A 27,018-nucleotide genomic window follows, 5' to 3' on the forward strand; every position below is an offset into this window, starting at 1 on the left:
TTGCACCTCAGGTCATGATTCTGTTCTGTTTCTTTTCTTTTCTCTTTTCAAATGGATGTCTGGTTGTTCCAACACCATTTGTTTTTAAAACCAAAACTCTTTTCTTCTATTGAATTGCTTTTGCACCTTTGTCAAAAGTGAATTTTTTGTACGGATATATTTCTGGAGTCTGTTTTTTCTTCCATGAATCTGTATGTCTGTTTCTTTGCCAGTACCACACTTATCGATGAAGCTTTAAGTCTTGAAATCAATTAATATTTTCCCCAACAATTGGTTTTAATTACTCTGGTTTCTCTACCTTTCCATATAAAATTTAGATTCAACTTGTCTATATCTATAAAAATTCCTGCTAGGATTTTGATTGTGATTATATTAACTCTATAAATCAGTTTCAGGGGAATTGGCATCTCTATGTTAAATCTACAAAAGTTTTTAAAAAAGACTTTAATATCTTCATAGAAATGAGATGTTATATCCATGATACCAAAATAGGATACTATAGGGAAAGGAACAACCAGATGACAAGAAAGAGCTTGAAAATTAAAACATAGTAGCTAAAATTTAAATACAGTAGAATAGTTGGAAGATAAAGTTAAGGAAATTTTTCTAAAAGTAGAAGAAAAAGGTAAAGAGAAGTTGAGAGGAAGATTAAAAAAATTAGGTCTAGCTAAGACATCTATTATCCAAATAACAGAAATTCTGGAAAGGGAGAACAGAGGAATGAAGAGGCAAAGATGATCAGAGAATTTGTCCTAGAACTGAATGAAGGAGATAGATCTCCATTTTGGAAAATTGAATTTTTAAAAGCACAAACTTGAGAGAAACAGAAAATAGAATGGTGGTTGCCAGGAGCTGAAGAGAGGGTGAGCTGGGAACAGACTGAGTCTGGGAGAAGTGAAAAAGTCTGGAGATGGAGATTGGTGATGGTTACACAACAACATGAATGCATGTCATGACTTTTATGTTCTGTCAGAATTTTATGTTAAAGTAAAAAAGAACAGAAGAGGAGACAACAACAGATGAAAAACGTCAAAAAAAATACAAAAAAGGCAACTGATTTAGCAAAGCTAAATGATTGAGCAAAGTTCAAACCTAATTCTACAATTGTGAAAGAAAGCAAGAAGGCTGATTAGTGCTAAAGAAACCCAAAAAATACAAGGATTGGGGGTACAGGTAGCTATGAACGAAGAAGTAATGGATGTGACTGAAATAGCAGAGCTTGAAAATTTTTGTGTGGAGTGAAATTGTCCAGATCCTGTGCCTTCTCTGCATCTTAGCTCCTCTAACAGGATGTATACTATCTGAACAAAGTGTGCTAGAAGCACAGGGGCAGTCAGCTGAGGGTGATGGATCATTCTGGAAACGGGGTTAGGTGGAAGTAATCGTACTAACTGGTCGCATCTACCCCAGCTTCCTTCTTCTGTTTAGCCTAAAAGAGTAGACCTAAGCACTGTATGGTCGGGATCCACAGTGAAATCACTCAGCCAGTTTTATGGTACAGTGGAGTCTGCTGGTTGCCAAGCCCTGCTATTATAAATAATTACAAAATAAGCGTAAGTGTACAGAGCTCTGTGTACCTGTCAGGAGTTATCCTAAGACAATATCTGTTAATTTTTTAAAACCATAACCCATGGTAAGAAGTAACATTATCCTAACCTGGTATAAACACACATATACATGTTATTTGTGTGTGTGTGTATATATATATATTTGCTTATTTATGGAAATAAAAATTCCACAGAACTACTTTTCATACATAAATGTACTCTTGACACTTTTAGTCTAGGCTTTCCTGATGGCTCAGTGGGTAAAGAATCTGCTTATAATGCAGGAGATGTGGGTTTTCCCTGGGTTGGAAAGAGCCCCTGGAGAAAGGCATGGCAGCCCACTCCAGTATTGTGGCATGGAGAATCCCGTGGAGAGAGAAGCCTGGCAGACTACCATCCATAGGGTCTCAAAGAGTTGGACATGACTAGTAATTAACACACACATTTTTAGTTTATCAAAAGAAATAAATTGGCCTTGTTATACCTCATTTAAATATAAAAGTAAATATATATTATATAAGAATACATATAGATTATAAGTTTATATAAGTATATATATATAAAAGTAGGTTTTCTAGGCCTATGATATCTTCAACATGAACAGATACTTTAAAATAATGAAATTATTGTTTCAGATTATACTTCCCACCAGTAATACAGCACTTCAGCTCATTTCCAGGCCCTTCTGCTAGTCTAGTAAGAGGAAGTGGCATCTGTGCCACACACTCTATGTGTGCTGACCCAACCTTTGTTTTTAAATCTTTTCTTTCTTCCTGTTCAACTATGGAAACTTTAAAAGGTGAAAACTCTTCTCCAGTTCCCCGTGAAGGTACTGATAGCTATGTGATCTAGATCAGCGTAATAAGATATAACAGGGGTACAGTCTGGAGCTGTTACAGCCATTTTACAACCATGAGAATGAAACTACAAGCTAAGAATGGCAGAGTACAAAATTGGGGGAGCTCAGGACATTGGTGACATCATGTAGTTTATAGGTTAGATAAGAGCTTTGGGCTACCTCCTTCCTGATTTATAGTTACTTGATAAAAATAAACTTTTTCTGTTTTAGCCATGTTTATAGGTTTTTGGGGTTTACTGTGAATTGTTGGTTCAGTCCTATAATAGTTAGCTTGTGACAAATTATGCTACAAAAACAAATCACTGCAGAATTTAAGTGGTTTATAACAACAAACATTTTTTTATTCAGTTACATGTCAGCTACAGATCTGCTCAGATTTGCTTCATGTCTTACTTCTGAGACCCAGGCTGGAGGAGAAGCTACTGCCTGGGTCTTACGGCATTGAGAAAAAGATGACTCTAAAGCTTTGGTTCAGAAACGTCACGCTCCTTTCTACTCATTTCATTGGCCACAGCAGATCAAATGGCCAACACTGCTGTAAATGGCAAGGAAGTAAAATCCTCCTATAGAAAGAGAAGTGAATAATTGGAAACAATATTGTAGTCTGTCACTGTATCCTTTTGGTTTTTGTTCATATCACTTAATGGAAATTCTTAATTCATTCTGTATACTGATTTGTCAGTTTAAGTTTTACACTGAGATCTAGGATCTGTTGTTAACACATCGTCTGAGATAAGGGTGAAGGTTCAGTTTTTTTCCCAAATGGATATCTATTAATTGGTATCATTTGATGAAAAGACTTACCTTTCCTCTATTGAATTGTCCCGGCACCCTAATGCTATTGATTCTATCTCTGAGGACTTTATTCTGTTCCATTAATCTATTTGCTAAACCTTTATGCTAGTATGACACCATCTTGAAAACAGATAATTAAGTTGTCTCACCATCCCTTTTTTCAAGTTTGCTGAGTATATTCTAGGATTTCTGCAATTCTGTGTTTAGTCTTCCAATCTATGAACATAGTTTATCTACCTCTTTTCTTCTTCCAACCCTCCCTCCCTTTCTTTCTTTTTCTCTCTCTTTTTCTTTCTCTCTCTCTTTCTTTCTCTCCCTCGCTTCCTTCCTTGACATACAACACTGGATAAGTTTTCAGTGTATAGCACAATATTTAATTTATATACATCATTAAAGTATGTCTATATGAGATAAAGGATGCTCACTAAACTTGCTGTGATATCCTTCATCCCATATAGACATAGAATTAAAGAAATAGGAATTTTTTTTTCTTGTGATGAGAACTCTTATAATTTGCTGTCAACAACTTTCATCTGTAACATCCAGCAGTGTTGATTATATTTATCATTTTGTACATCCCTAGTGCACCACCCTTATGGCAGAAAATGAAGAGGAACTAAAAAGCCTCTTGATGAAAGTTGAAAGTTCAGAAAACTAAGATCATGGCATCTGATCCCATCACTTCCTGGGAAATAGATGGGGAAACAGTGGAAACAGTGTCAGACTTTATTTTTTGGGCTCCAAAATCACTGCAGATGGTGATTGCAGCCATGAAATTAAAAGACACTTACTCCTTGGAAGGAAAGTTATGACCAACCTAGACAGCATATTAAAAAGCAGAGACATTACTTTGCCAACGAAGGTCCGTGTAGTCAAGGCTATGGTTTTTCCTGTGGTCATGTATGGATGTGAGAGTTGGACTGTGAAGAAAGCTGAGCACCGAAGAATTGATGCTTTTGAACTGTGGTGTTGGAGAAGACTCTTGAGAGTCCCTTGGACTGCAAGGAGATCCAACCAGTTCATCCTAAAGGAGATTAGTCCTGGGTGTTCATTGGAAGGACTGATGTTGAAGCTGAAACTCCAGTACTTTGGCCACCTCATGCGAAGAGTTGACTCATTGGAAAAGACCCTGATGCTGGGAGGAATTGGGGGCAGGAGGAGAAGGGGACGACAGAGGATGAGATGGCTGGATCGCATCAGCAACTCAATGGACATAAGTTTGGGTGAATTTCGGGAGTTGGTGATGGACAGGAAGGCCTGACATGCTGCGATTCATGGGGTCGCAAAGAGTCACACACGACTGAGCAACTGAACTGAACTCAACTGAGTTGCTTTACAATATTGTGGTAGTTTCTGCTGTATAGAAAAATGTATCAGCTATACATATATCCCCTCTTTTTTGAATTCCCTTCCCATTTAGGTTACCACAGAGCACGAGTTCCCTGAGCTGTACAATTGGTTCTCTTTAGTTATCTATTTTATACATAGTAGTATATATGTCAATCCCAGCCTCCCAGTTCATCCTACCCCTCTTTCCCCCCTTGGTATCCATAAGTTTGTTTACATCTGTGTCTCTAGTTCTACTTTATAATTAAGTTCATCTGTATCAATTTCTAGGTTCCATATAGAAGTGATACTAAATGACATTTGCTTTTTTCTTTCTACTTCATTCTCTATGAGTGGCTAGGTCCATCCACATCTCTGCAACTGGCACAATTTCTTTCCTTTTTACAGCTGAATAATATTTAGTTATATGTATGTATTGCATCTTCTTTACCCATTCCTCTGCTGATGGACGTTTAGGTTGCTTCCATATCCTAGCTAGGCTTCCTTGGTGGTTCAGATGGTAAAGAATCTCCCTGCAATGTGGGAGACCCTGGTTTGATCCCTGGATCGGGAAGATCCCTTGGAGGAGCAACTGGTAACCCACTCCATTATTCTTACCCAGAGAATCCCATAGACAGAGGAACCTGGTTTATAGTCCATGGTGGTTTATAGTCCATGGGGTCACAAAGAGTCAGGCACGACTGAGAGACTAACACACACATGTCCTAGCTGTTGTAAGTAGTGCTGCAGTGAACAATGGTGTGCATACATCTTTCTGAATTAATGGTTTTATCCAGTTGTATACCCAGATGTGGGATTGCCAGGTCATATGGTAGTTCTGTTTTTAGTTTTTAAAGGAATTTCCAGACTATTCTCCATAGTGGCTCTGTCAGTTTACATTCGCACCAGCAGTGTAAGAGGGTTCCCTGTTTTCCACACCCTCTGCATTTGTTTAATTTTTAGATTGCACATATAATTGAAAACATACAGTATTTATCTTTCTCTAACTTCACTAAGCATAATATCCCCCAATTCTATTAACATTGTTGCAAATGACAAGATTTCTTTTTTCTTTTTGATAAATATTCCATTATATATTTATTACATCATCTTTATCCATTGATTTGTTGATGGACACTTTTGGTTGCTTCTATATCTTGGCTGTTATAAATAATGCTGCTGTGAAATTGCAGTGCATATATCTTTTTAAATTAATGTTTCCATTTTCTTTGGATACATACCCAAATCTCAAATTGTTGGATCATATGGTAGTCTGTACTTAATCTTTTGAGGAACCTTCATTCTGTTTTCCATAGTGGATGTACCAATTTAAATTTCCACCAACATTTCCCTTTCTTCCATCCTCACCAGCATTTATTATTTGGTATCTTTTGGATGATAACCATGCCAACATGCGTGAGATGATATCGCGCTGTAAGTTTGACTTGCATTTCCCTGATGGTTAGTCATGTTAAGCATCTTTTTATGTGCCTATTGATCATCTGTATGTCTTCTTTGAAAGATGTCTATTCAGGTCTTCTGCCCATGTTTTAATTGTTTTTCCAGTATTGAGTTTTATTAGCTATTTATATATCTTGGACATTAGTCTCATATCACACATATCATTTGGAAATATATTCTCTTATTCAGTGGGAACTCTTGGGTTTATTGATGGTTTCCCTTGCTGTGCAAAAGCCTGTACATTTAATTAGGTCCCATTTGTTTATTTTTTCTTTAGTTTCTTTTGCCTGAAAAAACAGATTCAAAAAAACATGGTTAAGATTTATGTCAGAGTATATTGTGTATTTTCTTCTAGGTTATATTTTCAGGCCTTTAATCCATTTTGAGTTATCCTGTATATGGTGCAATAAAATATTCTAATTTCATTCTTTTATCTATTCAGTTTTCCTGACACTACTTATTTGACTAGATTGTTTTTTCCCCATTATATATTCTTGCTTTCTTTCAGTTCAGTTCAGTTCAGTCGCTCAGTCGTGTCCGACTCTTTGCAACCCCATGAATCACAGCACGCCAGGCCTCCCTGTCCACCACCAACTCCCGGAGTTCACTCAGACTCACGTCCATCGAGTCGCTGATGCCATCCAGCCATCTCATCCTCTGTCGTCCCTTCTCCTCCTGCCCCCAACCCCTCCCAGCATCAGAGTCTTTTCCAATGAGTCAACTCTTCGCATGAGGTGGCCAAAGTACTGGAGTTTCAGCTTTAGCATCATTCCTTCCAAAGAAATCCCAGGGCTGATCTCCTTCAGAATGGACTGGTTGGATCTCCTTGTAGTCCAAGGGACTCTCAAGAGTCTTCTCCAACACCACAGCTCAAAAGCATCAATTCTTCAGCGCTCAGCCTTCTTCACAGTCCAACTCTCACATCCATTCATGACCACTGGAAAAACCATAGCCTTGACTAGATGGACCTTTGTTGGCAAAGTAATGTGTCTGCTCTTGAATATGCTATCTAGGTTGGTCATAACTTTCCTTCCAAGGAGTAAGCGTCTTTTAATTTCATGGCTGCAATCACCTGCAGTGATTTTGGAGCCCCCAAAAATGAAGTCTGACACTGTTTCCACTGTTTCCCCATCTATTTCCCATGAAGTGATGGGACCAGATGCCATGATCTTCGTTTTCTGAATGTTGAGTTTTAAGCCAACTTTTTCAGTGTACTCTTTCACCTTCATCAAGAGGCTTTTTAGTTCCTCTTCACTTTCTGCCATAAGGGTGGTGTCATCTGCATATCTGAGGTTACTGGTATTTCTCCCGGCAATCTTGATTCCAGCTTGTGCTTCTTCCAGTCCAGCATTTCTCATGATGTACTCTGCATATAAGTTAAATAAACAGGGTTTCAATATACAGCCTTGACGTACTCCTTTTCCTATTTGGAACCAGTCTGTTGCTCCATGTCCAGTTCTAACTGTTGCTTCCTAACCTGCATACAAATTTCTCAAGAGGCAGGTCAGGTGGTCTGGTATTTCCATCTCTTTCAGAATTTTCCACAGTTTATTGTGATCCACACAGTCAAAGGCTTTGGCATAGTCAATAAAGCAGAAATAGATGTGTTTTTGGAACTCTCTTGCTTTTTCCATGATCTAGCGGATGTTGGCAATTTGGTCTCTGGTTCCTCTGCCTTTTCTAAAACCAGCTTGAACATCAGGAAGTTCACGGTTCACGTATTGCTGAAGCCTGGCTTGGAGAATTTTGAGCATTACTTTACTAGCACGTGAGATGCGTGCAATTGTGCGGTAGTTTGAGCATTCTTTGGCATTGCCTTGCTTTCTTTATCATCGGTTAATTAACAATAAGTGCATGAGTTTCTCTCTGGGCTCAGTAGAGAGAAACTGATTTTTATGCTGGACTTCCCTGGTGGCTCAGATGGTAAAGCGTCTGCCTACAGTGCAGGAGCCCCGGGTTGAATCCCTGGGTTGGGAATATCTCCTGGAGAAGGAAATGGCAACCCACTCCAGTATTCTTGCTTGGAAAATCCCATGGATGGTTAAATAAGGCAGTGGTCAATGTGATTAGACTGATTAGTTTGCTGTGGTTTTTAGTCTGTCTGCCCTCTGAGAAGGATAAGAGGCTTATGGAAGTTTCCTGATGGGAGAGACTGACTGAGGGGGAAACTGGGTCTTGTTCTGATGGGCAAGTCCATCCAATTTCCTGATGATGGGTGGAGTTGTGTTCCCTCCCTGCTGTTTATCTGGGACCAAACTATGGTGGAGGTAATGAAGACAGTGGTGACCTCCTTCAAAAGATCCCATGCATGCACTGCCACACCCAGTGCCCCCATCCCTGCAGCAGGCTACCACCGACCCATACCTCCACTGGAGACTCCCGGACACTCAACAGGCAAGTCTGGGTCAGTCTCCCATGGGGTCACCGCTCCCCTCTCCTGGGTCCTGGCTCACACAAGGTTCCACCTGTGCCCTCCAGGAGCCTACTTTCCTGGTCCTGTGGAAGCTCTGGCAGCTCTATGGTGGGGTCAGTGGTGACCTCCGCCAAGAGGGTTTATTGCATACCCAAGTCTGCCCACCCAGAGCAGCAGTCCAGCGCTAACCTGTACCTCCACAGGAGATGCTCAAACACAGTTCTGTCCCAGACTCTGTGGGGTCCCCGGGTCCCGGTGCACACAAGGCCTGCCCAAGGCCTCTGAGCATCTCTGGCGGGAATGGGGTCCAACCCTAAATCCAAATTCGCCCCTCCTACCATCTTGCTGGGACTTCTCCTTTGCCCCTGGACATAGGGTATCTCCTCACTGCTGCTCCAGTGAAGCGCAGCTGGCGCTCCTGACATTGAACCAGGGTATCTCCTCACGGCCATGCATGCAGGGCCACCCAAGACGGACAGGTCATGGTGCGGAGTTCTGACAAAATGTGGTCCACGGGAGAAGGGAATGGCAAACCAGTATGAAAAGGCAGAAGGGACACTGAAAGATAAACACCCCAGGTTGGTAGGTGCCCAATATGCTACTGGAGATCAGTGGAGAAATAACTCCAGAAAGAATGAAGAGATGGAGCCAAAGCAAATACACCCAGTTGTGGATGTGACTGGTGATAGACAAAAGGTCCAATGCTGAAAGAGCAGTATTGCATAGGAATGTGGAATGTCAGGTCCAGAAATCATGGCAAATTGGAAGTAGTCAAACAGGAGATGGCAAGAGTGAACATTGACATTCTAGGAATCAGCGAACTAAAATGGATTGGAATGGGTGAATTTAGCTCAGATGACCATTATATCTACTATTGTGGGCAAGAATCCCTTGGAAGAAATGGAGTAGCCACCATAGTCAACAAAGGAGTCCAAAACGCAGTACTTGGATGCAATCTCAAAAACGACAGGGTGAAATCTGTTTGTTTCCAAGGCAAGCCATTCAACATCACGGTGATCCAAGTCTGTGCCCCAACCAGTAATGCTAAAGAAGCTAAAGTTGAACAGTTCTATGAAGACCTACAAGACCTTCTAGAACTAATACCCCCAAAAGATGTCCTTTTCATTATAGGGGACTAGAATGCAAAAGTAGGAAATCAAGAAACACCTGGAATAACAGGCAAATTTAGAGTTTTGCCAAGAGAACTGTTTGTTTGGTCATAGCAAACACCCTCTTCCAACAACATAAGAGAAGACTCTACATATGGACATCACCAGATGGTCAACACTGAAATCAGATTGATTATATTCTTTGCAGCCAAAGATGGGGAAGCTCTATACAGTCAGCAAAAAAAGCCTGGGAGCTGACTGTGGCTCAGATCATGAACTCCTTCCTGCCAAATTCAGAGTTAAATTGAAGAAAGTACAGAAAACCACTAGACCATAACGGTATGACCTAAATTAAATCCCTTACGATTATACAGTGGAAGTGAGAAATAGATTTAAGGGACTAGATCTGATAGAGTGCCTGATGAACTATGGATAGAGGTTCATAACCTTATACAGGAGATAGGCATCAAGACCATTTTCAAGAAAAAGAAATGCAAAAAGGCAAAATGGCTGTCTGAGGAGGCCTTACAAATAGCTGTGAAAAGAAGAGAAGCAAAAAGCAAAGGAGAAAAGGAAAGATACAAACATCTGAATGCAGAGTTCCAAAGAATAGCAGGGAGACATAAGAAACCCTTCCTCAGCGATCAATGCAAAGAAATAGAGAAAAACAATAGAATGGGAAAGACTAGAGATCTCTTCAAGAAAAATAGAGTTACCAGGGAACTTTTCACGGAAAGATGGGCTCAATAAAGGACAGAAATGTTATGGACCTAACAGAAGCAGAAGATATTAAGAAGAGGTGGCAAGAATACACAGAAGAAGTGTACGAAAAAGATCTTCATGACCCAGATAATCATGATGGTGTGATCACTCACCTAGAGCTAGACATCTTGGAATGTGAAGTCAAGTGGTGCTTATTAAGCATCACTACGAACATAGCTAGTGGAGGTGATGGAATTCCAGTTGAGCTATTCCAAATCCTGAAAGATGATGCTGTGAAAGTGCTGCACTCAATATGCCAGCAAATTTGGAAAACTTAGCAGTGGCCACAGGACTGGAAAAGGTCAGTTTTCATTCCAATCCCAAAGAAAGGCAATGCCAAAGAATGCTCCAACTACTGCACAATTGCACTCATCTCACATGCTAGTAAAGTAATGCTCAAAATTCTCCAAGCCAGGCTTCAGCAATACGTGAACCGTGAACTTCCAGATGTTCAAGCTGGTTTTAGAAAAGGCAGAGGAACCAGAGACCAAATTGCCAACATCTGCTGGATTATCAAAAAAGCAAGAGAGTTCGTGAAAAACATCTACATCTGCTTTATTGACTATGCCAAAGCCTTTGACTGTGTGGATCACAATAAACTGTGGAAAATTCTGAAAGAGATGGGAATACCAGACCACCTGACCTGCCTCTTGAGAAACCTGTATGCAGGTCAGGAAGCAACAGTTAGAACTGGACATGGAACAACAGACTGGTTCCAAATAGGAAAAGGAGTACATCAAGGCTATATATTGTCACCCTGCTTATTTAACTTATATTCAGAGTACATCATGAGAAACACTGGGCTGGATGAAGTACAAGCTGGAAACAGGATCACCGGGAGAAGTATCAATAACCCCAGGTATGAAGACGACACCACCGTTATGGCAGAAAGTGAAGAATAACTAAAGAGCCTCTTGATGAAAGTGAAAGAGGAGAGTGAAAAAGTTGGCTTAAAGCTCAATATTCAGAAATCTAATATCATGGCATACTGTCTCATCACTTCATGGGAAATAGATGGGGAAACAGAGGAAACAATGACAGACTTTATATTTGGGGGCTCCAAAATCACTGCAGATGGTGACTGCAGCCATGAAATTAAAAGATGCTTACTCCTTGGAAGGAAAGTTATGACCAACCTAGACGGCATATTAAAAACCAGAGACATTACTTTGCCAACAAAGGTCCATCTAGTCAAAGCTATGACTTCAGTAGTCATGTATGGATGTCAGAGTTGGACTATAAAGAAAGCTGAGTGCTGAAGAATTGATGCTTTTGAACTGTGCTGTTGGAGAAGACTCTCGAGAGTTGCTTGGACTGCAAGGAATTCCAACCAGTTCATCCTAAAGGAAATCAGTCCTGAATATTCATTGGAAGGACTGACGCTGAAGCTGAAACTCCAGTACTTTGGCCACCTGATGCAAAGAACTGACTCATTTGACGAGACCCTAATGCTGGGAAAGATTGAAGGCAGGAGGAGACAACAGAGGATGAGATGGTTTGATGGCATCAACGACTCAATGGACATGAGTTTGAGTAAACTTTGTGAGTTGGTGATGGACAGGGAGGCCTGGCGTGCTGCAGTCCATTGGGTCACAAGGAGTCAGACAGGACTGATCTGAACTGAGCCTTAGCTTTTTTTTTTTTTAATTCTGTAGCATTTAGTATATTCTGAAGTTAAGGGAGTGTGATACCTCCAGGTTTGTTCTTTTTTCTCAAGATTACTTTGACTATTTGGGGCCTTTTGTGATTCTGTTCCAGAAAATTTTAGGATTTTTTGTTCTAGTTTTGTGACATTTGTCAAGAGTTGTTTTGATAAGTATTGCTTTAGGTTTATGGACCTTTAAACAATGTTAATCTTTCCAGTCTATGAATATGAATGCCTTTCCATTTATTTGTATCATCTTCCATTTCGTTTATCAATGTCTTCTAGTTTTCAGACTGTAGGTTTTTCCTTTCTTGGTGTGTTTATTTCTAGGTATTTCATTCTTTTTGATGCAGTGGTCACTGGGATTGTTTTTTTACTTTTGCCATCACTGGGATTGTTTTTTTACTTTTGCCTTTTAATATGAATTAGCTGTGGGTTTGTTATAAATGAACTTTGTTATGTTGAGATATGTTCCCTCCATGCCAACTTTGTTGAGGTTTTTTCTCATGAAGGGAAGTTGAATTTTGTCAGGTGGTCTGTCTGTACCTGTTGAGATGATCATGTGACTTTTATTTTTTGTTTCGTTAACATGATTCATTCCATTGGTTGATTTTTAGATGTTGAACCATCTTTCCATCCCCGGAATGAATCCCACTTGACCATGATTTATGGTCCTTTTTGTATATTGTTGAATTTGGTTTGCTAATATTTTGTTTAGGATTTTTACCTCTATATTTATCAAGGATATTGAAATAATTTTCGTTTTCATAGTGTCTTTGTCTGGTTTTGATATCTGTAGTGGTGGACTTTAGAATGAACTTGAGAGTGTGACCTCCTCCTCAGTTTTTCCGAATAATTTGAGAAGGCTAGGTAGGTATTAACTCTTCTTTATATGTTTGGTAGACTTCACCTGGGAAGCTGTCTGGTTCTGGACTTTTCTTTGTTGGGAGGTTTTTGATTACTGATTCAGTTTTAATACTGCTGCTACTGCTAAGTTGCTTCAGTTGTGTCCAACTCTTTGTGACCCCATAGACGGCAGCCCACCAGGCTCCCCCATCCCTGGGATTCTCCAGGCAAGAACATTGGAGTGGGTTGCCATTTCCTTCTCCAGTGCATGAAAGTGAAAAGTGAAAGTGAATTCACTTAGTCATGTCTGACTCTTAGGGACCCCGTAGACTGCAGCCCACCAGGCTCCTCCGTCCATGGGATTTTCCAGGCAAGAGTGCTGGAGTGGGGTGCCATTGCCTTCTCCGTTTTAATACTAGTATCAGTCTATTCAAATTATCTGTTTCTTCCTGATTCATTTTTGCAAGATTGTATGTTTCCGGGAATTTATCCATTTCTTCCAGGTTGCTGAATTTGTTGGCATTTACCTCTTCATAGTATTCTCTTATGATTGTTTATGTTTGTGTGATACTGATTGTAATTTCTCCTCTTTCACCTATTATTTTGTTATTGGGGTCCTCTGTCTTTTCTTAACGAGCCTGTGTAAAGGCTTAATAATTTTATCTTTGAAAAAAAGAACTCGTTTCGTTGTTCTTTTCCTTTCTCTGTAGAGGGGTTCTCTAGTTTGTTTTTTTTTTTGTCTCTGATCTTTACTGTTTCCTTCCTTCCGCTGACTTTCAGTTTTGTTTGTTCTTTTTCTAATTCTTTTACGTGATAGTTTAGCTTGTTTATTTGAGATTTTTCTTGTTTTCTGAGGTGTATAGTCTCTATTTGTTTTTGTTTTTCCCATTTTTCTTCCTGTATTTGATTCCTGGTTTTATACTGTTGAGATCAGAAAAGATGCTTGATATGATTTCTGTCCTTTTAAATTCGTTGGGACTTGCCTGATGACCTATTCTGGATGGCATTCCATGTGAACTTGAATATGTATCTTGCTGATTTGGGATGGAATATTTTGTAACTGTTAATTACAACTGGTCTAGTTTGTTATGTAATGCCATTGTGTCCCAGTTGGTTTTCTGTTTGGATCATGTGTCCATTGATGGTAAGTGGAGTGTTAAAATCCTACTGTTACTATATTCTTGTCAAGTTCTCCCTATTATGTCCATTGTTAGTAGATCTATTTTAAATACTTTTTGTTAATGCCAAGAAGAATAGAGGAAGAATTCCAAGTACAGTTGGCATAATTCTTCCCTTCAGAGTTAATAGGGTAATACGTATTTCCTTAGTCTTTTTCTATAAATATATATTTTTTAAGTGGTGATGATAGTATATATAACATTTATGGTAAAGGCTTTTTTCCACAGAATATAAAATTATAAAAATGATTTTAATTAATGTATCCCAGCATTCTGTTGAATGAATTTACCATAATTTACTTAATTGGAAGCTAAACTGAGAAACATTTGTTCATAGTTTCTTGGAAATTGAAAATTTTAAAGCAGTTGAGCTACTTGTGTGTTTGAGTGTTAGAATAATTTTCTTTTGTATATTTTAGATTCAAGTGGACATATATTCTCCTCTTAAATTGAAAGTTAAAATAATACTCTATTTGACTAGTTTATGATAAGAGATATTGAAAAGTTTTTTTTTAAGACTTAAAACTCATTGTGATTTTATTTTGAAGTGTAATTCATTTATTGCATTTTAGGTATTTCTAGTGATTTTTCTTTTTTGAGGAGATTGTAAGTTCTGTTATTTCTTGAGTTATGAACACTTAGTTTATGAATTTTCATGCATTGAAATAACTTTCTTTAGATACGCTCTAGAAATAAAATGAAGCAGTTTCTAAAATTAGGTTTTAAGTTCCATACAAGGAACTGAAAATGAAATTTTGGAAAAGGGATCCATTTTATATTTGGGAAATAGAAAAACAATGATGTTTTTATTTATCTCACTTTTATCTGGAGGATGATCAGCAAGCAAGATCCAAGCTTTGTTACCCCCTGGGTTTCCCTCTCACTTGAATATATAAGTAGGGTGTTGACATCAGAGATTATCAATCACTCATCCTTTTCCCTGTTGGTGATCTTCAGATAGCTTATTATGAATAAAAGACAGGAGAAGAAAACTGGCAGCTTCCCTTCTTTTGTTTTCTCCACTTCTCTTCGTACGGTTCTATAGTAGATGATGCTAATAACTTTCCAATGCTGAGAGATCAGATGTTTATCTGTAAATGTTACAAAATTTAAAACTCCAAAAATTGGAATTTGATTCCATTTTTAACATGCATACACAGTTTCAGAAGTTAGAAAGACCAGACAGTACCATACTTTCGACTTATACTCAACATAGTAAATAAAAACTATGATAGTAACAATTAAAAGAATCATTTATGTGTAGCGTAATTCTAATACTAGTAATGTATATTTAGAATATACTGTTTAAAGTCATAGATTTTAGGTACTCACATACTTTCAGTGTTACTTTTTCTTCTAATTTTTAAAATTTTCCCTAGAGCTTTCTAACATTGTAAATTATAAGAATCATTATGAAGTTTTAAGCTCATTTTTAATAGGAAAACCTTGAGAGAACATTAGTTTGCATAAAAAGAATTGATTTCCTCTTAGTCTTGAATTTCCTGTGGGCAGAACACCCTAAATTAAAATCAGGATCTTGATAGTGGGGAATAAACCTTTTTAACAATATTAAATAATATATTTGTCAATTTTGTAGAAGTATGAAATACTTATAAGTATACTTATAAGTACGTGTAAGTAATTTGGCCACCTGATATGAAGAACTGACTCACTGGAAAAGACCCTGATGCTGGGAAAGATTGAAGGTGGGAGGAGAAGGGGACGACTGAGGGTGAGATGGTTGGAAGGCATCACCAACTCCATGGACATGAGTTCGAGTAAAGTCCGGGAGCTGGTGATAGACAGGGAAGCCCGGCGTGCTGCAGTCCAGGGGGTCGCAAAGAGTCAGACAACGACTGAGCAACTGAACTGAACTAATGAAAATTTTGGTTTAAAATGAACTAATTTTAACCTAACATTTTTCAAGTGAGGTAAAATATCCCTTCATTATGGAAACTACATCACACAGGCACACCAGCAGTGAATGTGGATTGATTGTTGTGTGAGTTCCCTATAAATTTTAGAAATCTCATCTAATGTTATTTAGATTCCTTAATTTAGTTGTCATAAAAGGCTAACATAAATTTATCCTGTGTCCTTGGCATATATTTCCTTGTCTTTTCTGTTTGTTTCTTTTTAATGCATGTGTATTGGTTTACTTAAGTAATTTTAGTTTCCAGCACTATTCAGAAATGAGTTATAAGTACATAATGATAAAATATTATTTGGAAGTTTTCTCACAACTTAGATTTGGACAGTCATTTACAACCTATCTGTTGGTTAAATTTCTAACTCTTTCAACTATCCTAAAGTTCTGAACCAATAAGTAATTATGAAGTGGCTTCTGGGAAAAGCGCACACACACGCACACACACCCAAGGGAAAGTACACAGACTTATGAAATGCCTTCTTTGTTAGTCACTGTGCTAAATACTTTACTTTCAGTTTTATTTTTCACAGTAACTCGTGTTCATTGTATTGTCAAGGAAGCAAATGCCCAGAGATTAACATAAAGATTAAGATTCTGGTCTTTTTTTTTTTTTTTTAAAGAATCTCTTGTTTAGGGCTTTATAGTTTCACAGCAAAATTAAAAGGAAGACACTGAGGTTTCCCACACACCCCTAACCCCATGCATGCATGGTCCCCTCCATTATCAGCAGTACTCACCAGAATGGCCGACTTGTTAAGCTGGTGAACCCTACGTTAACACGACAAAATCACTCAAAATCCAGCGTACCTTTGGATTCACTCTTAAGTGTTTAACATTCTGTAGATTTGGATACATGTACTAATAATATAGACATGTATAAATAATATATTAATTATTATAACATGCATGTATTATTTATATTGTTAATATAATGATATTCCATCATTAGAATATCATACAGCATACTTTCAATACCTTAAAAATTCACTGCTGCTACTGCTGCTGCTAAGTCACTTCAGTCATGTCCGACTCTGTGCGACCCCATAGACGGCAGCCCACCAGTGTCCCCCGTCCCTGGGATTCTCCAGGCAAGAACACTGGAGTGGGTTACCATTTCCTTCTCCAATGCAGGAAAGTGAAAAGTCAAAGTGAAGTCACTCAGTCGTGTCTGACTCTTAGCAATTCAGCCTTCCCTTGCCCCCAGCCCTGGTGATCACTCATCTTTTTAAAACTGGATAGTTTTATCTTTTTCCAGAATGTCATGTAGTTGGAATCTTGTGGTCGGTAGCCTTTTGGCTTCTCTTTATTACTAATGTACAATTAAGGTTCCTCATGTGTTTTCATAATTTGATAGCTCATTTCTTTATAGTGCTGAATTCTATACCATTGTCTGCATGTACCACAGTTAATTTATTCATTTACTTACTTAAGGGCATCTTATTTGCTCCCAAGTTTTTGGTAGTTATGAATAGAGCTGCCGTAGACATCCAAGTGGGCTCCCCTGGTTGCTCAACAGTAACGAATCTGCCTGTGAGTGCAGGAGACACAGGTTCCATTCCTGGGTCAGGAAAATCTCCTGGAGAAGGAAATAGCAGCCCAGTCTAGTATTGTTGCCTGGAAAATCACATGGACAGAGGAGCCTGGCAGGCTACAGTCCATGGGGTTGCAAAGAGTTGGATATGCATGAGTGATTAAACAACTACAGAAAATAGCCATTTGCAGGTTTTTGTGTGGCTGTGGGTTTTCAACACCTTTGAGTAGGTATCATGATTACTGGATTATGTGCCCCCTGGTGGATGAGATTGGTCCAGGGCCTGGCGCCTGAGCCCTCTGGTTATCAAGGCTCTGTCAAGGGATGTGTGGAGAGGCAGTTGTGGGCTCAGGAGGACGTCAGGCCACCTGTCAGCTGTTGGGTAGGGCTGTGCTCCCACCATGTTGGTTTTTTAGCCTGAGGCATCCCACCACTGGCGCCTACAGGCGAGACAAGGTTCCAGTGCCAAAATGGTGACCTCCAGAAGAGCCCCCACCTGGGGCCTCTGGCACTGCGTCCTTGTCCCCAAGTGAGCGTCAGCCGACCCCCGCTTCCTCAGGAGACCTTTCAAAGACCTCCCAGGGTCCTGTGGAGTCACTTCTTCACCTTAGATCCTAGAGCGCATGAGTCCTTGCATGAGTCCTTCCCGGAGGGGGGTGCCTGATATGGGGTTCAGAACTTCCTCTTCTGTAGGAGAACTTCATGATATAAGTATTTTGCAGTTTGCAAGTTGTGATTTGATTATATTATGAATTTGCCCCCTACCATCTCATTGTGGCTTTTTCTTTGTCTTTGGAGCTACAGTATCTTTTTTGGTAGGTTCTAGATGAGGTGAGCTCAAGTCTTTTCTATTCCACCATCTTGTTTTCATCTCATAATTATTACTTCTTAATATTTGTTTACAAATTTCTAACCTTTTGTAAATGGTGTGTTATATTTATCTTTTTTATTTCTTCACAGCACACTAAAATGCTTCCAACTTAACATTTTTACCTATGTTCAGGAAATAAAGACAATATGGTATTCAAAAATTATGAAAGCAAACACTGCTAAATAACCAGATATGCCAAAGTTATAAAATTGAGCTCTTCACTGACATTATCTTAACATGAGAGCCCAAAATATTCATTTTGAGCACTACATATTTTCAGTGGTTGTAAAGTCAAATGTATGAAAGCTGAATACCGTCTAAGAAAAATTGTAGCTACTTGAAAATTTTACTAGCGGGGAGTTTAGAACTTAGAATCCTCTGATCATTGCAGAGAATTAAGTTGTAATAGGAAATAGAATAACTCTGAGAGTGATGCTGTGCAGTGGTTGTATCCCGTGTTTGAACAGTTTCCACCATGGACCTCATGCTAGCTGTTTTCAGTGTTCATCTGCCAGTTTGGCAAAAAGAGGCACTCAGTTGCTGCCCTTTGCAGCTGTTTTCATTTCTTTACTAACTGCAGCATCCTTTTCCATACAGTGAAAGCTGTATAGATATAAATGGTATCCGGCAGCAGCCAGAATTTGCTGGATTATCTCTTTCCTTGGTTGCTCAGAAACCTCAGGCAGCCAAACTGCCGCAGCGAGTTTTCCAGAGTTGTCAGCATAATACTTTCATGTTTGTCTGGACATTTTATTTCTGGAATACATCTTACAGGGAAGTTGCTGTCTTAGTTAAGAGGTTTTTCTCAGCTCAGATCATTTGGATAGTATTCTCTAATACCCACAAGTTTTGCTGTAGACTGCAGATAGATGTTCATGAACGTGTTGCAGGAAGCCACCAAGATTAAAGCCACACTTGACTTCAATTTAATATGCAGTTAGGTAAGCTAATTCCCAAATCACTTAACTATATTGCATTTGTAGCAACATTTTGGAGTAAGACCTCCTCAGTTCAGTTCATTTGCTCAGTCGTGTCCGACTCTGCGATCCCATGAACCACAGCACGCCAGGCCTCCCTATCCATCACCAGCTCCCAGAGTCCACCCAAACCCATGTCCATGCGGTTGGTGATGCCATCCAACCATCTCATCCTCTGTCATCCCCTTCTCCTCCCGCCTTCAGTCTTTCCCAGCATCAGGGTCTTTTCCAAAAGACCTCTTGCTCCCTGCCTTATATGTGTGTATGTGTGTGTTTCCATGTACCTCCAGTGTGAGATTCTGTCTCCTGCTCTGGCTTTGTTCTAAATTTTGTATACCTTTCACTTAGTATTTATAAGTGCAGTTACACTGGAGAGACCTTTGTTAATACTGGCAGTGACCTAGAAAATAAGTGAAAGAGGAGTTAACTTTGATACAGAAGACTGTTGAAAAAAATACATAGTTTTTATCTTGTCAAAGGTCAGACCCCTAATAAATGATGAAGTTTAGACTACCAGGTACATATCAGTTCTGATATAAAACTTAGAGTAGGTGACATTTTTCTTAAGGTTTCACTGTCTTTTGAAAAGAATTCGAGTATTGAGTTCTTTAAAGGCAGCAACTCTTAACCAATGGCTTGCAGATAGGAGAAGGAGATAAAATTTAGTGAGTACCTACTATGCACTGTATTACATACTTAACCTAGATAATCTTGACAATTCCACAGGGTAGGTGGCCTTACACCTTTTTCACATAAGAAAAAATTAAGGTACAGAGAGGTTAAATGATTTGTGTTATTAGTACTAACAAGTAGATGTGGGATTCCAAACCTGCTATTTTCCTTCCACCACATCAGGGGTTGTCTGGCAACCTACAGCTTATGGACCACATCTCGGATCTTACTTTTGTAAATTAAATTTATAGAACACAACCGCAGCTATTCTACGATTAGATACTGTCTGTGGCTTTCAAGCTGTAACAGCCGAGTTGAGTACTTAAGACAGATCATATGACTCAGGGAGCCATATGACTCACAAGTAGATACTTTACTATCTGGTCTTTATGGGAAAAGTTTGCTGATACCTGCACTAAACCTCGCTTTGTTTAGAGGTACTGTAAACTGTACATTCTGTAGTATAAATTTCAGTCTTACTGAAGCATTAGACTTGGACAAGAGCAATAAGATAATGATGAAGGCAAGCAACAACCCATGAATGTTCAAAAGCTTTCCTATTTGGAAAGATAGGCTGGTATGATTTAAATATAGTCTTTTCTACTTCTGTGATTCAGTGCATGTCTCCCAGTTTCCTCATTGATAGGTTAATAAACTGCCTCAAAAACTCAAGTGCGCTTAAATTAATAAACTACTCCCAGAAATCCTTTATAGAAGATGAAGTTGTTTAAAAATAAATATCTATCTCCTAATATGTTACCTTTTACTACAAAAGTAAACTATTTTTAAAGTCATTATTATGGGCTGAAGGTTGGCTTCAACAAAGTAATTGGCTCCTACTCTTAATTTAACTGGTACTAAAGATAACCTTTAGAAATACAGTGTTGAACTGGAAGAGTCTATTGAGGAATCTTACACTCCCTTGTAAGGTTACTTATTGTAGCAGCTGGTTCTATGCACCTCCACCCCCCTAACATATGACCCTTGAGCTTAACCCTCTTACTGTAATTTTTAAAATTTGAGCCATAGTATAATTCATTGTAAACAAAAATCCCTGAGTGCAAACATTAATTAATACAAGTGGAGGTATAGTTTAAATGTCACATATACTATTGAAGTGTTACCTTATATCCACAAAAAATAAAGAATAAGAAAGACATATTTCTTTCTTATTAAAAGCAAAAATTATAGAACGTGAAAGGGAAGTCGCTCAGTCATGTCCGACTCTTTGCGACCCCGTGGACTGTAGCCCACCAGGCTCCTCCGTCCATGGGATTCTCCATGCAAGAATACTGGAGTGGGTTGCCATTTCCTTCTCCAGGGGATCTTCCCAACCCAGGGATCGAACCCGGGTCTTCCGCATTGGAGGCAGACGCTTTAACCTCTGAGCCACCAAATGAAGAAGAAAAAAAAATTATAGAGCCCTTCACAATTAAAAGATAATCAGGAAATTAGGGAAAGACATATTTCTTACTCTTTGAGTGATTTTCACTTTCACTTTCGTCCATTCTTTACCGGTTAAAGGACACATTTCTTAGTCTGGCCACAACCTATTTTCAGTTTTATATTCTATTAGCAGTACTCACCATTTGAATAAACCTTTTGTTTCATACCTTCCTTTGCATAGGCTGTTTCCTTTATGACTGGTTTTGATAATGGCTGAAGACTAGATTCAGAAACATTTATTGGAATGGAACAAAATTAGCATTTATTAAGCATACTAGCCAAGGTCTGTGGTAGGTACTTAAATAAGTAACTCTCATAATCCTGACTATTTTCCTTAAGAAATGGTTATTTCCTTTTACTGTATAGATGTAACCTGAGGCATTAGAAGGGTAGTTACAATTACATAGCTAGTTTGAGATTTCATACTCCAAATTAAATGATTGTTTTCTTGTCTTTCCCCTACCCACCTCACATTGCTTCAGTAGTAAATACCTGTGATCTTTATTATAACCTCTTTCCAAATACAGTCGTCATAAACAGTTCATGTTTTCAGCCTTGTTTTGAATTATTTACAGTAGAAGAAAATAAATGTAATGGTATTATGGTAGAATAATCACTATTTCATTATTCTGAGTGTAATTAGTTGTAGTTAGTTTTATTCATTTGCTGTGAGTTGTATAGCCCTCTGTATTTACATGTGAAAAATCTTTTCTTTGAAGTCCTTCTAAGTACTGAACAATTTCATTTTACTTTATTGTAATTTAACATTTTTTGGAGTTCTTATATGAACAAAATTTCCTGTATTTTTCATTATCCTAGAAATTGGCTGAATCCGATTTATATGTAATTTATACAAGAATTTAAGTGTATTCAACCATAAATTTCAATCAAACTCATTTCCTGCCTCTGTGAAGGAGAAAATTGAAAAGACCATGTATATACGTAACTTTATAGTATAAAGTACAGCCTGTGAAACCGTCACTTTCTGTATGGGAATATATTGCAGTTTAAGAAGTTAGTTTGGGCAATATTAAACATTAGAGATTTTTTTTTGGCTATTAAGATAAATTTGGTAAAACATAATTCTTTCCCTTACATATGCTTCATAGATTTTATTAATATTCCTAATTGTGGTATTTTTTCCTTAGGATACTGCTTCATAATTACTGGTTTTACAATCTAATATTTTTTTCCTCCATTAGAATGTGAAACATGTTGCAGAAGCCTTTAAGAAGTGGCTGAAGGGTGACGGAAAAAGTGCCATTGCCTATCAGAAAAAAGCAAAACAAAACATGGGAAGTTCAACCACCAAATTCCGTAAAGCACTCATCAATGGTGATGAAAACCTGGCCTGCCAAATATACGAAAGCAACCCTCAGCTAAAAGAATCCCTTGATCCAAATACATCTTATGGGGAGCCCTACCAGCACAATACTCCGTTACACTATGCTGCTAGACATGGAATGAATAGAATATTAGGGTAAGTATTACTGGAAACCAATTAGTAACAGATTAGAGAAAGGGGAAAAAAACCACTCTGGTCTTTGAGAATACATGCCTTATGTGGTATTATAGTGAACTAAACTTTGTAAAACTGAATATGCCTAAATTATTAAGTATGATTTTTTTATTATGTGTTTCATTTCTGAGGTTAGTTCACATATTCTTTTTACTGTAAATACATTTTGATCCTCAGTATGTTTCATAGTATGAATTCTTTATAACAGTGTAGTGTTTTAATTTACAATGTTTCAGTTCCAGAAAAGTACTTGTCATCTATCAAAAAATTGCAGGGAATGGTGTCCAAGGCAATTTAAGTTGAAAAACTGATGTGTTTCCCTTACCTAGTCTTGATCAGATTTGAGTTTCCTTCTTTTAAAAGGTTCAGTTACCAGAAAAGACTTTGCTAAAAGTAAAACATTTTCTTGGAACTGAAAATATCAATACTAAGAAACTTAAAAAAAAAATCTCTTTAGGAAGAAAGCATTAGTGATAGCAGTATGTGAATTCTTCTTAATTACATGGGAATTAAATTTGCTATTTGCTAACTTATAAGATGAAAGAAGCAAAGGATAGAAAAGTAGTTCCAAAATAAATGTAGTGTTTTTAGTAGTAGATTGTGCAGCTGTGGAAGTCTGGTGGTAGAAGAGAAAGAAACAATTCTTTGCTTATGCAGTGAAATATAATTCTTAAATCGGCATTCTGAGTACTTTAGAACTTGACAAAAAGCTTTTCAATCCTTTTTCTATTTCTTTTTATACAAATTTGTTGTTCAAATTAAGCTGCTGTTTCTGGTATCCCTGAATCATGCCAGGGGTGTTCTGTCTGCCACATTCATAATGCTGTTTCCTGGGAGTATCTCTCCTCTCAGCTTTCTCTTTCTTACCTAAATTTTAGCCTTCCTTCAATGTCCTGGGCTTCCCGGGTGACTCAGTGGTAAAGAATCTGCCTGCTAATGTAGGAGATGCGGGTTAAGTCCCTGGGTCGGGAAGATCTCTTGGAGAAGGAAATGGCAACCCACTCCAGTATTCTTGCCTGGAGAATTCCATGGACAAAGAAGTCTGGCAGGCTAAAGTGACTTAACAGCAGGGTCCTAGGCATTCTTTATCTGTCTTATTCCTGTCACAGCCTGTAAGGAACTTCAGTCCGCAAGGAACTTCAGTCTTCTTTTGAACTTCTGTGGTTCTTTTTTGTTTATTACTTGTGTGGTATACACTACCCATTGGTTTTGTAAATTTGTAAACCTACTCTTTGCCTACCTAAATTACAGCTTTTTAAAAGGACTTTCTTTGTACTTCTAGCGTCTAGCATAGTATCTTACACAAAGTAAATAGAACCTTTCTAAAAGTCATTGCACAGATACTGTCTTTAGGATCAGGATTTGTAAATGAGAAAAATTCCATGAATAACTTAGTTTATTCAGGCCTATGATTATCAAGTAGGTATTTTTGTAACCTCTTAAAAATAAAATAGGTATTTCTTGATTTAAAAAGAGATATTTCTATTACCTCTCCATTTTTCAGTTATCTCTTATTTTCATTTCTCTAAAAATACCCACTTAGAAGCCACTGCCACCTAATCTTGTTTGAAATTTTACATTTTTTCTTTCAAAAATGGATGTTCCCTATGTTAATTACACTGACATATTGTACTAATAAAATAATGGCAAACGTGTTGAGGGCTTAACTGTTTTCTAGGCACTACTAACTGCTCTACGTGCCTTGTCTCATTTAATTCTCATTCTAGGGCTATAAGGTCATTTATCATCCGCATTTCAGAAGTGAGAAAACTGAAGCTCAGAAAGATTAAACAACTTGTCAGAACTCTGCAGCTTGTAAATGGCAAAGCTAACTGCCCATTTAGGCAGATGACTGTAGTCTTTAGGCTTTCAACACTATGATAGCATCTTATCTCTATAGTCAGATAAGCCTGTATGTCAGGAATGCCTAAAACACTTACTGTGCTAAGTCGTTTCAGTTGTGTCCAACTCTGTGTGACCCCGTGGACTGTAGCCCACCAGGCTCCTCTGTCCATGGGATTCTCCAAGCAAAAATACTGGAGTGGGTTGCCGTGCCCTTCTCCAGGGGATCTTCCTGACTCAGGGATTGAACCCACATCTCTTTCATCTCCTGCATTGGCGGGTGGGTTCTTTACCACTAGCACCCCGTGGAATCCTAAAACACTTATTAGCAAGACAAATTAGTTACTCTGGATTTCAGTTTCCTTGTCTCTAAAATATTAAGCTTGTATAATTAAATGAATGTGTTATGTTTCATGATACCTAGTGTATAGGTTCGGAGAAGGCAGTGGCACCCCACTCCAGTACTCTTGCCTGGAAAATCCCATGGACGGAGGAGCCTGGTAGGCTGCAGTCCATGGGGTCACTAGGAGTCGGACACGACTGAGTGACTTCACTTTCACTTTCCACTTCCATGCATTGGAGAAGGAAATGGCAACCCACTCCAGTGTTCTTGCCTGGAGAATCCCAGGGACGGGGGAGCCTGGTGGGCTGCCGTCTATGGGGTCACACAGAGTCAGACACGACTGAAGTAGCATAGCATAGCATAGTGTATAGTATTATTTCTCAAATTTGTAACCCTAAATATCTTCAGATTATCCTTGACTTACTCATCTCCTTTACCTAACCTGTTACTAATGCAGATTTCACTCCGTCTTATCTGATGGGTTCATGTCTTTCCATTCCTGTTGCCTAAAAGTTTGTTTACTCTTATCAACCCCTTCTTCCAGTACTGAAAGTACTTGACTCCTAAATGTTCCTTTTGCAAGTCTTTTCCTCTTCAGGTCTCGTGTTCAGGTTAATCTTGCTAAAAGTTTATCCTTCTCAACGTTCTGTCATAAGAAAACTATGGCGGTACACTATTGTTTGCCTCATTTTACTTGGCTTCTGAAGCCTTATTTTTTCTCTGCCCTCATTCTGCCGAGTCAGCCTAATCTCTCTTTATTCTCCAACATGATCATATCAGTCAGACTGGTTGCCTTCCCTCTTGCTTTTCCCACTTTTAAAAATGCCATCCCCTTAGCTTTATTGTTAATCCCTGATTCTGAAATGTCTTGTTTCTTCTCTAATTCCCTGTCCTTTAAGTCCTTACTTGATTTCTGCCTTTTTATGAATTCATTACCAACTGTTCTGACCTGCAGTATTGTTCTCAGAAATTCCTATAACTTAGATTTTAAATCATCCAGTTGTTATTAAATTCATCTCTTTGATTAGATTGTAAATATTACAAATACACTGCTGAACAGTAATGCTCTAAGGAGATTAACTCTTGATTAGTCTGTTCAGTCTTTGTTTTTGATTTGAACATTTTCAGTAAGATTATGAAACTGTTGCTTTAGGTTCTGAATATTGAACACTAACAATAACATTTAATATCAGATCTTCTTATGTGATTAATTAAAACTTTCTTAGAATACCACAGTAAATACCACAGTAAATACCACAGTAAAATGTTTTTGAATGTTATTACTAAGGTAATATGTCTATTTTAACATAAAAGAACTCAAGTAGGAAAATACTTTTTAATCATTTATAGTATAATTTAAAATATACTTTATACAATTGGAAAACTTTATTTAAGAGATGTATCTAATCCATTGAGTCTTTTTTTTTTTAGTTTTATTCAAGTGTAGTTGATTTGCAATGCTGTATAAATTTCTGTACAATAAAGTGATTCAGTCATACATATATTCTTTTTCATATGTTTTCCATTATAGTTTGTCACAGGATGTTGAATGTAGTTCCCTGTTCTATACAGTGGGACTCGTTGTTTCTCCTTTCTGTATATACCAGTTTGCATCTGCTAATCTCAGACTCTCACTCCTGCCCTCCCCCACCCCCTTCCCCTTGGTAACCACCAGTCTGTTCTCTGTGCCCTTGATTTCGTTTCTGTTTCATATTTAGGTTTATTTGCATCACATTTTAGATCCAGTAATATCATATGAGGTTTGACTTTGTCTTTCTGACTTGCTTCACTTATTATGGTGGTCTCTGTGTCCGTCCATGTTGCTCCAGGAGCTTTGTTTCATTCTTTTTTATGGCTGACTAGTAAATATTTCACTGTATATATGCACCACATATTTTCTAGCTGTTCGTCTGTCAGCGGACATTTAGGTTGTTTTCCTGTCTAAT

The 27,018-nt window shown here is 38.2% G+C and overlaps 1 protein-coding gene across 7 annotated transcripts in view; it reads left to right on the forward strand.

The window, feature by feature from the left end:
* ANKIB1 (ankyrin repeat and IBR domain containing 1) overlaps positions 1-27,018 on the forward strand; it is a 157,497-nt gene that overhangs the window by 33,401 nt on the left and 97,078 nt on the right. Inside the window, exons 1-2 of one of the 7 annotated variants that reach the window (XM_070787153.1) lie at positions 10,964-13,907; positions 22,571-22,848. In XM_070787153.1, the coding sequence (XP_070643254.1) occupies positions 13,857-13,907; positions 22,571-22,848 (329 nt within the window). In that variant the 5' untranslated portion in view covers positions 10,964-13,856. Of the gene's footprint in view, positions 1-10,963; positions 13,908-22,570; positions 22,849-27,018 lie in introns of those variants that run through there. The other 6 variants (XM_070787149.1, XM_070787148.1, XM_070787154.1 and 3 more) reach the window with 6 other exon arrangements.

The sequence above is a fragment of the Bos indicus genome, chromosome 4 (assembly GCF_029378745.1).
Source record: "Bos indicus isolate NIAB-ARS_2022 breed Sahiwal x Tharparkar chromosome 4, NIAB-ARS_B.indTharparkar_mat_pri_1.0, whole genome shotgun sequence".
Taxonomy (NCBI): Eukaryota; Metazoa; Chordata; class Mammalia; order Artiodactyla; family Bovidae; genus Bos; species Bos indicus.